This window comes from Alternaria rosae (assembly GCF_020736505.1).
Source record: "Alternaria rosae strain MPI-PUGE-AT-0040 chromosome Unknown BKA58scaffold_1, whole genome shotgun sequence".
In the NCBI taxonomy this organism is placed as follows: domain Eukaryota; kingdom Fungi; phylum Ascomycota; class Dothideomycetes; order Pleosporales; family Pleosporaceae; genus Alternaria; species Alternaria rosae.
Window position 1 is genome coordinate 714463 of NW_025763570.1, and position 15365 is coordinate 729827.

The 15365-nt window shown below is 51.5% G+C and overlaps 9 protein-coding genes across 9 annotated transcripts; 2 read left to right on the forward strand and 7 right to left on the reverse strand.

The window, feature by feature from the left end:
• Nucleotides 1-630: 630 nt before the first annotated feature.
• BKA58DRAFT_395944 (major facilitator superfamily domain-containing protein) lies at nt 631-3559 on the reverse strand (the record flags this gene model as incomplete). The annotated part of the gene is made up of 4 exons (XM_046171329.1): nt 631-1754; nt 1804-2514; nt 2958-3406; nt 3471-3559. The coding sequence occupies 4 exons, from the start codon at nt 3557-3559 to the stop codon at nt 631-633; spliced, it is 2373 nt and encodes a 790-aa protein (XP_046030421.1).
• On the reverse strand, nt 3545-4656 carry BKA58DRAFT_3989 (uncharacterized protein). Its single transcript, XM_046171511.1, has 4 exons — nt 4570-4656; nt 4229-4516; nt 4056-4160; nt 3545-3980 (listed from the first exon to the last, which is right to left on the reverse strand). Exons 2-4 carry the CDS (start codon nt 4430-4432, stop codon nt 3702-3704), a joined length of 588 nt encoding a protein of 195 aa, XP_046030422.1. The 5' UTR covers nt 4433-4516; nt 4570-4656; the 3' UTR covers nt 3545-3701.
• A 1079-nt stretch (nt 4657-5735) lies between these two features.
• Nucleotides 5736-7765, forward strand: BKA58DRAFT_4101 (amino acid/polyamine transporter I). The gene is made up of 6 exons (XM_046172195.1): nt 5736-6011; nt 6065-6135; nt 6185-6298; nt 6354-6436; nt 6492-7222; nt 7273-7765. The coding sequence occupies exons 1-6, from the start codon at nt 5862-5864 to the stop codon at nt 7702-7704; spliced, it is 1581 nt and encodes a 526-aa protein (XP_046030423.1). The 5' UTR covers nt 5736-5861; the 3' UTR covers nt 7705-7765.
• Nucleotides 7576-8744, reverse strand: BKA58DRAFT_4251 (uncharacterized protein). The gene has a single exon (XM_046172914.1). The coding sequence runs from the start codon at nt 8565-8567 to the stop codon at nt 7827-7829; it is 741 nt and encodes a 246-aa protein (XP_046030424.1). The 5' UTR covers nt 8568-8744; the 3' UTR covers nt 7576-7826.
• A 176-nt stretch (nt 8745-8920) lies between these two features.
• On the reverse strand, nt 8921-9400 carry BKA58DRAFT_433323 (uncharacterized protein; the record flags this gene model as incomplete). Its single annotated transcript, XM_046173174.1, has 1 exon — nt 8921-9400. One exon carries the CDS (start codon nt 9398-9400, stop codon nt 8921-8923), a length of 480 nt encoding a protein of 159 aa, XP_046030425.1.
• Nucleotides 9401-9577: 177 nt separating this feature from the next.
• BKA58DRAFT_4136 (Mss4-like protein) lies at nt 9578-10614 on the reverse strand. Its single transcript, XM_046172430.1, has 2 exons — nt 10083-10614; nt 9578-10029 (listed from the first exon to the last, which is right to left on the reverse strand). Exons 1-2 carry the CDS (start codon nt 10339-10341, stop codon nt 9674-9676), a joined length of 615 nt encoding a protein of 204 aa, XP_046030426.1. The 5' UTR covers nt 10342-10614; the 3' UTR covers nt 9578-9673.
• Nucleotides 10615-10695: 81 nt separating this feature from the next.
• Nucleotides 10696-11478, forward strand: BKA58DRAFT_4122 (uncharacterized protein). Its single transcript, XM_046172339.1, has 2 exons — nt 10696-11350; nt 11403-11478. Exon 1 carries the CDS (start codon nt 10889-10891, stop codon nt 11324-11326), a length of 438 nt encoding a protein of 145 aa, XP_046030427.1. The 5' UTR covers nt 10696-10888; the 3' UTR covers nt 11327-11350; nt 11403-11478.
• Nucleotides 11405-12939, reverse strand: BKA58DRAFT_4309 (uncharacterized protein). The gene is made up of 3 exons (XM_046173077.1): nt 12843-12939; nt 12589-12793; nt 11405-12532 (listed from the first exon to the last, which is right to left on the reverse strand). Exons 2-3 carry the CDS (start codon nt 12640-12642, stop codon nt 11579-11581), a joined length of 1008 nt encoding a protein of 335 aa, XP_046030428.1. The 5' UTR covers nt 12643-12793; nt 12843-12939; the 3' UTR covers nt 11405-11578.
• Nucleotides 12940-13188: 249 nt separating this feature from the next.
• BKA58DRAFT_433327 (amidase signature domain-containing protein) lies at nt 13189-14981 on the reverse strand (the record flags this gene model as incomplete). Its single annotated transcript, XM_046173175.1, has 3 exons — nt 13189-14557; nt 14607-14728; nt 14805-14981. The coding sequence occupies 3 exons, from the start codon at nt 14979-14981 to the stop codon at nt 13189-13191; spliced, it is 1668 nt and encodes a 555-aa protein (XP_046030429.1).
• Between the last annotated feature and the right edge of the window lie 384 nt (nt 14982-15365).

The window sequence follows — 15365 nt, forward strand, 5'->3', positions numbered from 1 at the left end:
ACTTCTTCGCTGAGGAGATCAAAGCGTTACAAACCTGCCTTGAGAAGAAGAAAGAGATTCGCGGATCCCACTTAGTCTATCTCAACAGATAACTAAAGTGGGATATCGATGCTGCGGAGGTGAAGTGGTTCAATCCGGATATTGATTTTGAGAATGATGATGCGGCGGATTGGAGGGGAAGTTGAATGTTTTTATGGAGGTGTTGGGGAGTGTTGTTGGAGAGGGGGGTGGTGGAGATGGGGTTGCAAAGGATACGAAGGAGAGGATTGAGAAGGTATTTGAGTTGTTTGCTGATGAGGAGGGGGTTAATCAGGGGTTTGGAGAGGGAGAGGGAGGGAAACGTTGAAAGCTGGTGACTATGATGATATATTGGCTTTCGCGTAATTTAGCGAATGCTTTCTGCGACGTGTATAAGAGCATGATGCACACTGGAAGAGATACTGACGAGGGCTCGAGAAGCATACGGTGTGGCCGTGCAGTGCAGGTAACAGCGTTTGAAGAGCCACGTAAGCTTTACAAGTCACGATAAGGATAGGAGAGGTGAAGACTGAGTGGATTGTAGCTGCTAGGAGGCCACATAATTTTCTTACACCAGAAATGATATATCTAGCTGTGCCAACGTCTACCTTCTCAGTCATACTCTTCCTTCTCCCCTTCGAGCAATATTTCATGCCCATTCCCTTCTTTTACGCCCTGTGCAAGCACCCATCCAGCGATGGCTACAGCGGCCATACACCACCAAGCCAGACCGATCATGCCAATGTCCAACCCCCTGCCGAATACCCAGGAGAAGAGTATTGGCCCCACGGTCCGGGTAAGACTAGATACCGACTGGCCTATGCCATGAACGGTACCTAAGACCGATGGATGCGGACTAACGTTGTTGATGAGTATAGCCGTACAAGGTAGGGCGAACGTGCGGGCAAGGACTTGAATGAACAAAGCACATGTGATGGCGATCCATATCCACGGTCCGCTGACACCATCAGGTGCTGACGTCCAGCTGGGAACCAGACTCAAAAATGGAGCTGTCGTGTACATCACTGGAAAGAGAGCGAGGAAGACGCGATAGCAGCCCACTGTACCTAGACGGTGCGCAACCCTCGGGTACACGAAGAGCTGCAAAGGTATGCCGATGACACCGATGATGGCAAGTGCAATTCCGATACGGGCTGGCGGCATGGCTAGACCGCCCGTAAAGAAAAGGCCGTGAGGCGCGAAGCCAGGAGGGTATGGGTGGCTACTATCGAAGCGAGGTGTAGAGAGATGAATTGTCCAGAGACCGTTGAAGGTGCCTACGTGCATGGCAAGAACGCCGTGCGCGCAGAGCGTTGTGACCAGGTTGCGAGTCCAAATACGGCGGAACGGTAGCTGTTGTCTGACGAAAATCTTCGGCTTGTCAAGACTGTCTGATGCAGGTGTGTGGGCCGATGTTGGTGTTGGCTGTAGCTCAAAGTCGTCGTCCGGAACAGCACTATAACCATCTTGAGATGCGATGTTCTGGCGAAAGATTGTTCGACGTATCCATCGGCCAACGCGGAGACCTGGATCGGGCCTGTGTTTGCAAAGTTCACCGGTCTCTTCAAGAAAGAAAAGGACGGCAAAGGATGACAAGCATAGGAACACGGCGCTCGTGAGATTGGGTAGTGCGTAAGGATATCGCTTCATCCACTGTACTCCAGTTCTGCCGCCGAAGGTTGAGTTGGGCCCGAACAGAGAAGGGTAGCTGGCGAAAGGGTCTGCTAGCACACCACCTGTTTCTATCAGTACGTCCTCCTATGCAGACTGCTCAGTCTTACTCACCCATTATGGGTCCGACCAAGACGCCGACATTGAAGATCATAGGCAGGATCAGGAAGGCTCTGCTCTGGTACTTCTTTTCCTTGATTATCTCACTGATCATAGTCCTCATCACGCCGACATTGCCGTTCAGTATACCGCCAAGACATCTAAAAGCCACTGCCATGGCGAAACTGCGCGAGAAGCCAAAGCCGATGATGCTAAGCATTGTACCAAGCAACCCAAGGTAGATCGTTCTTTTTCGGCCACCGTACTCTGCATCCGAAAATCGTCCCCATAGCATAGCGGTCATGAACTGAGTCGCCGGAAATGCTGCGCCTATGATCCCAGCTTGGTATGAGATGGTTGACTCTGGGAGTGATGGGTCGAAGGACTGGAGCTGGTAGTAAAGATATGCGCCAAGCGAGGTCTGAGTCAAAGGTTCGGAAAGACGAGCAAGCATTAGGACGAAGAGCTGGTCTTTTCGAGGCAATTCGCTCCATGACACCGGTTGGCTCGTAGGCTTGTCTTGTTCGACATCGTCGATATCGGAAGATGTGTTGTTTGCCTGGGTGTCGAGGTGCAGGTCACGCGACGCTATCCTCTTTTTCTTCAGCTCATCTCCATCGTCAGATGCTATTGCATTCGCGTCAACGCTGGATGACAGAGGTGTGACATCGTATTTTCCGTGGTCGAGTCTCATGAGAATGGAAGACGTGCGGATGACAGGTCGCTCTGTAGCGAAGAAGCGATTTGGGGAACGAAGAAGAATGGGTGCCCCATTGTCGCTATCTCAAAACCGCTGTTAGCGCCCGGGACTAGAAATATGCCGTCCCAAAGATTAGTGCTGCCATCTCATTGGTGAAGAGATGAAGGGAAGTGCATCGGGTGGTTGCCTGCCTGAAGATGTCGGAGTTTAATGTTGCGTCGCCACCTGGCGGGGTCATCCCGGCGGCTTATGTAAGCGCATTGCGAAATTCTTGTTGCGTGAGACAAGAACGACTTCTGCACCTGCATATAAACTGGAATGGACGCTACGGTACAAGCCCATAGTATACAACAACACCTACTGAGAAAAGATGCTCCTACGGTCTAGGCCGCTGATATTTTCCATTCTTGTTTGATCATGATTCGTTGCGACTCTTGACTAGCAATAGATGCACGCTCCGCTCGCTGACCTCTCATGCAGTCCATCCTGGAGGGTGGGAGGGTAGATTTTTTGGAGTTCTCCTGACCTCTTAAGCAGTCCAGCCTTGATGGTGGGAGGGTGGATTCTTCGGAGTTCCCCTCGACTGTTGTGGTGGCGTATGCATCCGACGGCGTCAGCTTCAGCGCCGAGAATTTCGACCTCGATCGAGTACTCTTCGTGAGCGACTTGAGCTCATAACTACCTGACATTCCACTGCCTCCACCCGTCGTCCCACCTTCACGCAGATACCCTAGAGATACTCCTTGTGTCATGAATCCTTGGGTGAAGCCTTTGAGAAGCGGGGTCGTTGCGGATATGAGGTTGTACGAAAGGAGAACGCTTTGCCAGGCGACGGTCGGGACAATGCGAATGGCTGGCCGACGGTCCTCTACGAATTTATCGTATGCCAGGAAGTGCATAAGAGCAAAAACAACGTTTCTATGCAGGTGTTAGTATCGTTGCTCGCTCTGATATCTTGGGTCGGGTCGGTGTTAACACGTACGGTATCCTCGTAAAGAAGGCCATCACAACGATGACTTTGCTTCTGATCGACATGAGAGATGAGTGGAAGCCTATTATTGGTAAGGCCATAATGATTACCTCGGTGATCATATCACCGGCAGTAATTGCCTTGAGCCAGGGAATCTACTACGTCAGTCTTTGTATGTGAAGAAACATCTGTGGAATTCGCAATAGAACGTTGCCGGGGAGTTCGTCGCCTACGAGGCCGCACTCATACAAGCCGATACAGTCTTTCTAGGGCGACAGAGAATGTACTCACTGAATCAACACAATACCCGTTCCCGGGCTTTGGTATAACAGCATCAGCTGAACAGCGGGTTGCGGTCGCAATAACTCCAATCAGACCCAGTACCACAACGACGACACCGGTGCCAATTGCAAGAATGGAGACCTTAACGTTCCGCGCGAACACAGATCGGATGAGCATGAGAATAGAGCATTTTGAAAGAGCGAGTGCAATGAAGAGCAAAATTCGACTCGTGTAAAAAAGCTGACAATGTCAAAAGCGTCAGCACATGTCAGTATGGGTGATAAAACAGGAGGTAAAAAGAAATCTTGGACTGACCTCTTGTGTCCTAGATATATCCGCATCTTCTACGATGCTGTACGATTTTCCGAGACCACTCTTCAGCGCTGAAAACAACAAGGCCCACATGCTAAACGCTAGAAGCTATGTTGATGTCAGTTTCACGTCATACTTGTAAAGGTATCGAAGACGGATCGCCTCGCAATGCGTACATGTGCTACTACGACGACAAAGTCATCCCAGGTATGCGCCCTCCATTTCGTGAACCCGAGACGAACTGCGAGTACCAAGATAGCATAAATCATGGAAAGAAGCGTGACGACCCAAAGCGTCGCGCCCTGATCGGTGGCCGTGATGCGGGCAAAGCGATTGTCCGACGCCCTGGCCAGGAGCGAGGAACTGGACGAGTGCGCCATCTGTCGCGTGGGGCCAACCAGATTGGCAAAAAGACGTTAGCAACGAGCTCACTTATGTTGCGCTCGACATGCAGTAATAAAGAACTGGTCACAGTTGGCTATTGGAAACATGTCGGGCCTCAAGGAACAGATCTTACCGTGGCACTCATGTCCCTCCATCACATTCGACAACGTGAGGCGCAAGAGTGATCCCGAATACTGGGTCGGCCATTTTGGCTCCTGATAGCCGCTCGTCTCCGGATCTTTGTCTGCATTGGTCGCCAAGTGCTAAAATGCCGAGATGATGATTCCCAGCATCCAATCCCGATCGATTTCTCCTCGTGCGCAACCGGCCGAGCACTGACCGAACCGTGTCGTGCCTGTATATAGAGGAGCAGCAAGTATGCAGTACGGCCCTACTGTACATACATAAAACGAAGAGCACGGAATTCCCGCAGCCCGCTACCACCGGGTATTTGGGGCTGTACGGGAGACGGCGAGTCTACGATAAGACTCTCGGTGCTTCTCACGTCAGAGATTTACTGCGCGCAGAAGACCAGATCACGCCAATTTGTATTCGGCTCGCTTCACTCGTGGAAGTATTTGTGAACGGAATCGACGTGGTCTGATCGTTAGCTCCCAACGCTGTTCTCGAGTCCTGACATGCGCGGCCAGCGGCCCGGGCTGACTCAAGCATTTCCCTGCGCTAAAGGCCCGAAGTCTCCAGAAGTCCACCAGCCGTCCCGTCGGCGCCACGCACCCCACACCATCATTCAGAACGTTCTCTAATTTCACATGTACCGCTCCACTGTCCCCATCTTCGATCTTCGCATCGTGTATCTGGCTGCATTTCACGCATGGCAGTTTCATGAAGATGTTGCAGATCAACATGTCACTGTGTCATCATGCTTGCATTCGCCAAAGACAATGTTCCGATCTGGTTAAATCTCCGACGCAGGAGAAATGCGCAGTCGAGCAGCCATCCCACGCGTGGGCTTCCCGACCCGTCATGATCCTGGATCGACGGCAGTTCTGCGGCACAAGCCGGTCCTTCTGTGACTGCCATTTCTCTGCGCATAAGCGAGGAGCATCTAGATCCTACAATACGTGCTACGGAGCATATTGAACCTGTCCAGTGCGTCCAGAGAGTCCCACTCCTACCTGAGAAGCTGCGAACACGCGAACAAGCTCGTGGCATGCGCCAGGCCCCCGGTCTCCAATCTGATCCTCCAGATCGTTCTGGTTCCCAACATTACGTACCAGATAACCTGCAGTGTCTCCAAGCGAACGAGACAGCTGAGCACGTTTGCTCCACCCAGCGCCACTCTCTCGAATGGGATAGTACGTCCCGCAGCAGACATCGGAACCACCCTGTCGAATTTCTTTTCTTCTGATTACTGGTTACCGACTACACTCCTCCATCTACTTGTGGCATGCACGCATCGCGACAATGAACGACAGCATGATGAAGGGTCCTTCGGAGGTGATCGACTCTCCTACCAGCATCGAGCTGGCGAACCAGACCGCCGTGGGTGAGAAGTATGGCACACGTAGCGATGAGAGCGATATGGATCGCATGGGCAAGCTGCAGGAGTTGAGGGTATGTTGGAAAACGCCCGCCGGAGAACTTCCGATTTACTTACAAGAGATCAGCGGCAATTCAAGTTCTTGACTATCTTTGGTTTCGCTGTGCTCCTTGGCAGCACATGGGAATACGCATTGATGTATGATACTCGTACTGGTTGATGAAGAAGACCGCTGACATTGTTTTAGTGGTATCGGAATCTCACTCTACAATGGAGGAGCTGCTGGCGGTATCTGGTTACTTGTCGTTGTCTGCTTCGGCATGTTCTTCGTCACGCTTTCATTAGCAGAGATGGTGTCTATGTAAGTGACAGTGACATTGATCAGGCGTCCATGCGTCTCGCTAACACAATTATAGGGCACCAACAGCTGGTGGGCAATATCATTGGATATCGGAACTGGCACCCAGGAAATATCAAAAAATACTCAGCTACATCACCGGTATGCTATCTGTTGTTGAGTACAGCATGTGTACAGTACTAACCGATCATTTCAGGATGGCTGTGTGTCATTGCATGGCAAACAGGTATGGCTGGTACGGCCTTCGCGGTTGCAGATCAGTTCACAGCTCTGATCGTGCTTAACAAGCCATCCTATGTCATCCAAGGCTGGCATAGCACCCTCCTGTCCATCGCCATCACTACATTCTCGATCCTGTGCAACACTGTCCTGGTCAGGAAGCTTCCCTTACTGGAAGGATTCGGACTTGTCCTTCATGTGTTCGGTTTCTTCGCCTTCGTCGTCGTACTCTGGGTCATGGGCGAGCGCTCGGATGTCACTACCACATGGACCCATTTCGAAGACCCCAGTGGCTGGGGTAATACTGGTCTTGCGACTCTCGTCGGTATTCTTGGTCCTATCCTTACTCTTGGAGATCCTGACTTGGCTGTCCATCTCGCTGAGGAGGTCAAGGACGCTGCGTGGGTCAGTCCACGGGCTATGGTCTCAACAGCTGTCGTGAACTACTCATTGGCTTTCATCATGACTGTCACGGTCTTCTCCACCCTTGGCAACGACCTCGACACGCTTCTCGCCACCCCGCTCGGCCAGCCGTGGATCCAGATTTTGTTGAATGCGACGGGATCTATTGTAGCCACCAATATTCTGGTGGTGCTCATCTGCTCATTGCTCATGTTCAGCTCGGTCAACCAGGTGACAGCTTCATCCCGTCAACTCTGGTCCTTCGCCCGTGATCAAGGTCTCCCGTTCTCCAACTGGTTCGCTTATGTAGGATTGTCCTTCCCGCTTCCTGATCCTTTCGCTGATCTTGATCCTAGGTACCACCGGGCTGGGACATCCCCGTCAACTCCGTCATTGCAACTCTCGTAGGAACCGCACTTCTGAGTTTGATCAACATCGGCTCCGCAATCGCCTTCAACATCGTCATTGCGCTAGGAGGTCTTGGTATCTTCACTGCCAACATCATCGTCATCGGCTGCATGATCAGGAAACGAGTTCTCGGAGAACCACTCCTTCCTTCCAAATTCGATCTCGGCAAAGCGGGTCTTATCGTTAACCTCATCGCCATCACATACCTTTCCCTGGCTATTGTGTTGATCTGCTTCCCCGAGATACCGAACCCTTCTCTGGCAGACATGAACTGGTCCATAGTCATGTTCGCGGTTCTTGTTGTCTTTGCGATGGGTTACTATTACCTTATTGGAAAGGACAAGTACGATGGTCCGGTCGAGTACGTCAAGCGTCAGTGAACGCCTCCAAAAATTTGGGGATCTCGAATCTACGCAGCCCCGTAACCTTCACAACTATATCTTTGTACATACACACCTTCTTTTCTTCTAGACTTCTTTTCAAATCAAAAAATCCTGCAAGCCTACTTCTGCATCCCTACAAGCACAATTCGCTTACTGGCACTACTCTGCCGCACTCCCAACTTCAACACCCACCACGTAATCGTAGAATAAGCGTACGCGTGCAATGCGCCCAACCACCAAACCACGACAATAGCTTTCCAAATGCCACCACACAACCCTTCCAAAAGCGCCCATTTGTATAACAACTCGAAGTAAAGTTGCATATGGTGGCCCACTAAGAAAAGGAAAATGGTTCCATATATGCCACGGCGAAAGATTGGGTCCATGAATGTAAGGAGAGAAACCTTGGTTAGCAAATTGACGTCCTCGTCTGTGAGAGTACCTTCAGCCAGCGCTTTCACGGCACGCAGTGCGTGTTGACGCCACTCGAGGTGGTCAAGGACCTCAAGGAGGAAGTCGTGGTGGTCGTTGAGGGAAGTTATCCATGGGGTATGCACCACCCAACGTAGAAACTTGACTTCAAGGCTATCTTCTGAGGCCGAGGCCTTTAGAGTGGGAGGGAGGTGGTGTGACCAGTACGGGCATGATTGCGGTGCCCGGCTGATCCACTCACCGAAGCATTCGCGTCCGATGATATGGCCGCAGGGATGGAGCTGGATTGCTTGGCAGCCTTCTGCGTCGTTTGGGAAGTATGGCGTCTTGCAGATGAAGCATTCGGTTTCAGGGTCTGGATTTGGCAGCGTGGTGTAGTTGTACGCGTATTGATCGTTGAAAACATTGCTGAGGCGGTAGCGGGACATGATGGCGGGTTGCAAGGATGCAAGTAACAATGGTTTGTGTTTGCGGTTGCACAGTGGTGGTGGTTGCTGCTGCAGCTGTTGAGGTATGTAAGAAGGCAGTGCATTTGTTCAACGATGTGCGCGAATGCACTGTGAACTACTTTGTGATGAAACCAGCTAGATTGGTGAATGGCGTGTATGATTATCGTCAAGATCACTAAGAAGTCCTTTGGCTTGTAGCTACTAGGGTATGGTCAATTATCGTTAGATATGAAGGCCCATGATGATCCTACTGTTACACGTACCCATAAACCCTTTCGGGAACTGAGAGGATGATAATTCCGATATCGTGTTTCCGGCATTCCCTTAGACGTCTAGTAAAGAGTGATCTCCATGGCCCATGCCAGTAACGGACCCAATGAAGTGCAATCCACGTCCCCTGACTCTTGTCCATTACGAGGATCATACGCGTGAACACGCCCAACCTGGCCACCACCATGATATGTTATGAACGAGTCCTCCGACGAAGGTGATCCTGGTACATACTTGGCAAGATCGGTAGGATTGGGTTTCCAGGTGCGACGTGCTCCCTCCATGAGAAGCCAGATGAATCGTGATTTGGGCTTGTCGGCAAGGAAATAAAGGGCTCGAAAGTGCTTGTCGCTTGGTCGGGTTTGAAAGTCCTTAGATATGTTGCATATAGTACTGTGCTGTTCTGCATCTTGTTGTTGACAAGCTTCTGAACAGTATTTGATGTTGTTGCAGCCCGTACACGTGATGGTCCATTCCTTCATACACGTGGCGCAACCGTCGATTTCATCGGTCCTATCGTAGTCTTCGCTGTCGGATGCCATGTTGTACTTCTCCGTCATCAGTTGTATGCGGCAAAGAAGTCGACAGATATAACGGCGACCGACGTTTGCTATCAGCACCATGTGCCGTGACCTGTGATAAAAGCATCCGGTTTGCTTAAAAGTCACAGATCGTACTAACAACCGCAACAAGTCATACTTATGTTCGTCAGAGGCATTGATCAACGTCGTCTCTCATTTCGTCGTCACCAATACACCTAGTACTACACCCCCATATGTACACCACTCAACTCTTCCAATTCATAATTCCGATTTTCAGTTCTTATCCTCAGGAGTGAAGTTAATCGACACACCATTCACACAGTGTCTCTCATCCTTGGGATTGCCAAACCTTTCGCCCTTGAAGATATGTCCCAAGTGACCCCCACAGTTATTGCAAACAATCTCCGTCCTCATCATGCCAAGACCTGGGTCAGGCTTCTGTCCCACAGCGCCAGGTACTGCATCCCAGAACGCGGGCCACCCGCAGCCAGAGTCGAATTTGTGGTTTGCCTTGTAGAGAGGCGCGTCGCAACCGGTGCACTTGTAGACACCGGCGTCGGGGTAGTGCTTGTCGTATGTGCTGGAGCCGGGCATCTCGGTGCCTTTCTTTCGGAGGATGCGGAATTGCTCTATCGTCATGTTAGTGACTATGCGTTGGTGAAGAGAAGGGGATTTGACGCACCAGGCGATAGCTGTGCCTGCCACTCGCCCTCAGGCTTCTGAACCGGGTAGTTTGAGTTGTCCGCCATACTGCTTGAAGATCCGAAAAGGGCACCCAAGAAGGGGATATTTGGCATTGAACGGTATATGACTGCGCGCTGTGGCGTGTTGTAGATAGTGCGACCGAGGGTGTTAGCAGGACTCGATCGAATGAAAGCGCTTGTTGTGTTGGTGACCGTGTGGAAGGCGCGGAGAAATGTTGGGAAGGAAGGGAAGCGCATATGGATTCGTTTCACGGAAGGTGGTGGTCGTTGTTATGGTGGAGTAATTGTTCCTCGGCGGGTTCGAGATGATGCGGAGGGGTGGCGGAGAGCTTCCGCCACCGAAGCTTTGACAAATGGAGTACATGGCGTCATCAATATCGCGCGCTATCAACACCATCGTCCTTCCGATATCGTGACCATCGCGACTTCATACCTACTCAGGTAGGATCCTGCATCGTGGCTGATGTCAGGTCTAATACCTTACGAAGTCTGAGACGCGACTCGGGGTTCTCGGCGCCGCCCATCGCGGCCTATCATCGCACATGTTTCTTTCGCATTCGGGTGTTCGGCACCAGCAGGTGACAGGATGCATCGATCATACGATGCTGACTGCAGACCCAAGCCAAGAACTACCTCAACTCGCTAAAGCTGAAAGATAACATGTAACGTGGTCGCTGTGCTGCCTACATGAGCATCGTCAGATTGCTGTGTCTGTATTTTGCGAACAGTTGACGTACTTATCATCTTACACACGCTGGCATTGCGCGTGTGGCCCGCCCACGACATGGATTCCAAGGAAAGCGAGCAGGCGAAGGAGATTGCGGCATCGACCCCAACATCATCGAGCACAAAACCGAGTCCAGACCCAGACCTACCAATATCCTACGACCCCAAGCCTTCACGTAAGCCACCGCCGCAATATGGCAAAACCGCAACTGGAGCACCTGTCAATCCCCAGACTGCTTCTGCGCTCGCACAAGCGCGTCACACAGGCAGTGGCGTCCCAGCATCAACCATCGCCACCCTCCTCGCAGCCCCCGAGCCGGAAATCAAAGAGAAGAGATCGCTGCGCGAGCGGTGGAAAGACTGGAAGGAGAGGAAATCGTATGACAAGAATGACGAAGAACCGGTCTGGCAGATGCGCGGAAGCTCCACGCAATGGAATGTTTTTGGTTCACCTGTGAGCGAGGGGAAAATAGAGAAGGGTAGGCGTCTGAGATAGGCGTATCGACTAGGAGCAATCTTGGTAAGTTGTCTTAAATGAGCGAGGGAAGGCAGATGCTAACGAGAGGATGTAGGTGGGGTAGACGCCGAATGATCAGGGCATAAACCATGATGGCCGATGGTACATCATCATCGTTCCTTCCGCAACATCATCGAATTTAGCTACACAACTTACAATCTGCGATCTCATCATCGCGCTTTCCTTTGCTCAATTTGCAATGGCACAACTCCACATCTCACCAAAGTCCCTTTACTTGAACTGCCCCTCAACATTCCCCATTGGCCCCATCGCCATCTCAACCGCCCTCTTCGTCGCCCCATCCAAATCCTCCTTCTCCATCCCCAACTCCACATTATCTAAACCCCCCTTCGTCTCATAATCAGCCCCCTCGCTCCTCCAAACCCCCGCATAAAGCGCCTTCGCAAACCCCAACATCTTCCCCTCTCCCAACTCCCTCATCCCATCTCCAAACCTCTTCTCCACATCCTCGAACTTAATCGTCCAGTCCTCATCCTTCGTGCCCAGCACTCGGTGTAAACTATCCAGGATATCGCGCTGAGAAATAAGGAAAGAAGATATGTAAACCCCCTCATTCTTCCACTTCTCCAACGCAACACCACTCTCAGCATCATCCGCCGTGACGGAAAGCGACAACAACCCCGCAACCGCCCTCCCACAAGCATCCCACGTACTCACATTAACCTTCTTCATCCCATCCCCATACATCGTCACACTCCTCTCCCTAATGCGAAATCCAAACCACGGTTCCCCCATTGCGAGACTGAACTCGTACCAAAACCCGCATACAAGCGCTGTGTAATCTACACCAGGCGTGCTCTTCACATCATCAATGAAGCGCTCGAAGTTGGCAGGTATTTCAGCCTTGCCACTGATTGCACGGTTTCCGATGCCGTAGCCAAAGTAATTAGGCATGATCCAACGGATCTTGGCGGCGGCGGCGCAGGACACGATGCGGGGGTGGAGATTGGATGGGGCGCGTGCGGAGAGGGTTATGATGAGGAAGTCATGGCCACTGAGGTCGGAGGTGAGGGCTGTGTCGTCGTAGTAGTCGACTTTGATGACGGTGAGGTTGGGGTTGGTGGGGAGGGTGGCAGTGCTGGTATGTCGGGTCAGGGCGGTGACTTGGTGTTTAGAGGTGTTGAGGAGGTGCGTGAGTATGTGGGAACCGATTTGTCCGGTGGCCTGATGGTGGTTTTTAGTGGTTTGGATGGAAGTTGATGGGGTTTGGAGGGACTTACGCCGATGATGGCGACTTTGCGGATGTGCTCTAGTTGCTGGATTTCAGAAGACATTGTTGGTCGAATGCTCTGAATTTACGGAAAGATTGTTGAAAAGAGACGATTGATCTATAGCTAGGTTGGTAGTGTGAACTGATGGTTTCGTTGTTGGTGATGGAAGCTGTCTCCTCCCATATTTATATCTAATCACGTCCACCGCGAAGGCCTGCAAAGACATAAATCCATGAACATATTCGGCATGACACTAACCTTACGTCGTATACAGCAGTAAGATTGAACCACTTAAGTCTCACACCATGTTCGTTCTGTCAGCCGGTATAAGCTAAGTCCGCTTAATCCCGAAGCTGTGTGAACGTTCTTGCTGAACTCAGAACCGGTGGGTTTGACACGAGAACCAACATCGGACATTCGGGGGCAACCACCTACCGACCTCAAAAACATCATTCCGAACACTCTACAATATTCATGTAAGTTCATACGTATTGCTCCGCCTCCGAGCCAGTAAATACCGACCGTGTCCCCCGTCTCACCACTACGCTGACTATACGGTTCAACCTTGGCCCGCACCACAGTCCTCCGCTTGGTCATAATGCGTTCGACCTAATAACTACCAACCACATTCTCAATCTCAATACTAGGTTGGATGTACGGCATGATCTTCGTCCTCATCATAGTCCTTTGCTCAAACGCATACGCAAAGCCAATCAGACTCTCTTCACTCCATAGCGCACCAGCAAAAGAGATTCCAAATGGGATATTTGGTGCTGTGGCATTCAAATCACCCCGTGAGTTCGTGACGACCGTTGTGTTGGGCGGCAGCGCACCAAGAGGGACAGTGACAATAGGTCCACCAATGATGGCGGAGATGCCAGATGCAGAAAGCGAAGGAACGACGACGGCGTCAAGGTTGTATGTAGATAGTGCACCGAGGAGGCCGCCTTCACCACCGAAGTAGAGGTCTTCTTGGTAGGCTTCCCAGAATTCTATGTCGGTGTTGGAGAAGTTATGTGATTGCGCGATGGAGCTGTCGAAGTCCGCAGTGTCTCTGTCGGGGTAGTCTTCGGCGGGGAAGTTTTGAGTGAAGTTCCGGACGTCTTCCAGGCTTTGCACGTCGTTAGGATTGTATGTGAGCTGCTCAAGGTAGTGCGCTAGGTTGGGAACGAAGTCGCCGTAAAGAACGATGCCCTCTGCGTTAGATTCGAGATACTGGTCCCAGGCGGTGTAGTTGGTGTTGTCGACAACGACGGCACCGGCGGAGCGGAGGGTGTCGAGAGCAGCTGTAAAGGCAGCAAAGATGGGCGCTGATTGGGGATTGGGTGTGCCGATAGCGTTGCGAGGTACCCCGATGCGCTTTCCATCCAACGCATCCAGGGTGCACGCAGCAACGTAGTCTGGCTTGGTGGCATTGGTGGCGTTGCTCGCCCAGGGAATAGCAGATGTGTAGTTGTCGTAACTGTCAGGTCCAGCGATGGCTTGGAGAATGTAAGCTGCATCTTTGACCGTGCGGGCTATTGGTCCAACGGTGTCTTGATGCTCAGAGATCGGAATGACAAGAGCTCTGCTTGTAAGTCCGACAGTAGGCTTGATGCCGACAACGTTGTTGATCTGGCTGGGGGAAATGATGGATCCATCAGTCTCTGAGCCGAGCGTTCCAAAAGCGAGACCAAGACTAGCAGCGACACCGCTGCCACTACTGCTGCCGCTCGGGTCTTGACCAGGATAATATGCGCCATACGTTTGACCACCTCGAGCAGTCCACCCATTTGAAGAGTTTGATGAACGAAAATTGGCCCACTGTGACAGATTGGCCTTGCCGAGGATGATGGCACCAGCTTCCCTAAGTTTTGCTGCGACAGTAGCGTCACGTGGGACTTTAGCACCCATTAGCGACCAAGATCCAGCAGTGTTGTTCATTTCATCAGCGGTAGCGATGTTGTCCTTGATGAGAATCGGGAGTCCATGGAGAGGACTACATTCACTTAGCAAACGATCCTGCGATTTCTTGGAGGATGACTTACCCACGAAGCTTTCCACAAGCTCGCTCCTCATCCAACTCTTTCGCAATCATCCATGCATCTGGATTGATCTCCAATACCGCATGTAGGGTCTTGTTGACTTCGATGATGCGTCCCACGTAAGCCTACAAAAGGTCAGCGAAGCAGGTCAAGGTACATCCATGCCTTTCCATATGTGTGCAAAGAAAACTGGGAATATACCTGGACCAAATCCAAACTTGTAAAGTCTCCAGCCTCAAGACCAGCAGCCAAATCATCTGCGGTAGCATCCAGCAACAGAGGTAGTTCAGGTGTGGTGACGTTGTACTGCGCGTAGACGGTCGTCGTCAGTGGCGCAAAAGCCACAAAGACCTTTGTTAGAAACCACGCCGAAACCATGATGACGGTCGCAAATGCTACCTTTCGGTAGGAGAGTGACGAGTGAATGCGAGATCGAGCAAGAGCTGCTTCAGTACTGTGCACGATATCATGTGTCTTATAGTCATGCTTCCCGTGGTAACCCGAGGAGGACTGCCGTCGTGCACCCATGTCAGACCAGGATTATGCTGCGCGCGCGTCTTCCCCGCGGTGCAAATTCAAATCCGGTCCCGGAAGTGTATCGATCTGCATGATAAGAAATACAGGTATGCGGTGTCACCCTTCAAGTTGGGCCCGTTGTTGCGAGATAATGGTTGGCATGCAGGTACTGTTCAGCTGATTGACTCGCCACACCCTGGTACCTGATCAGCGTAATACACCGGTGTCACCCGAGCAGGATACTCG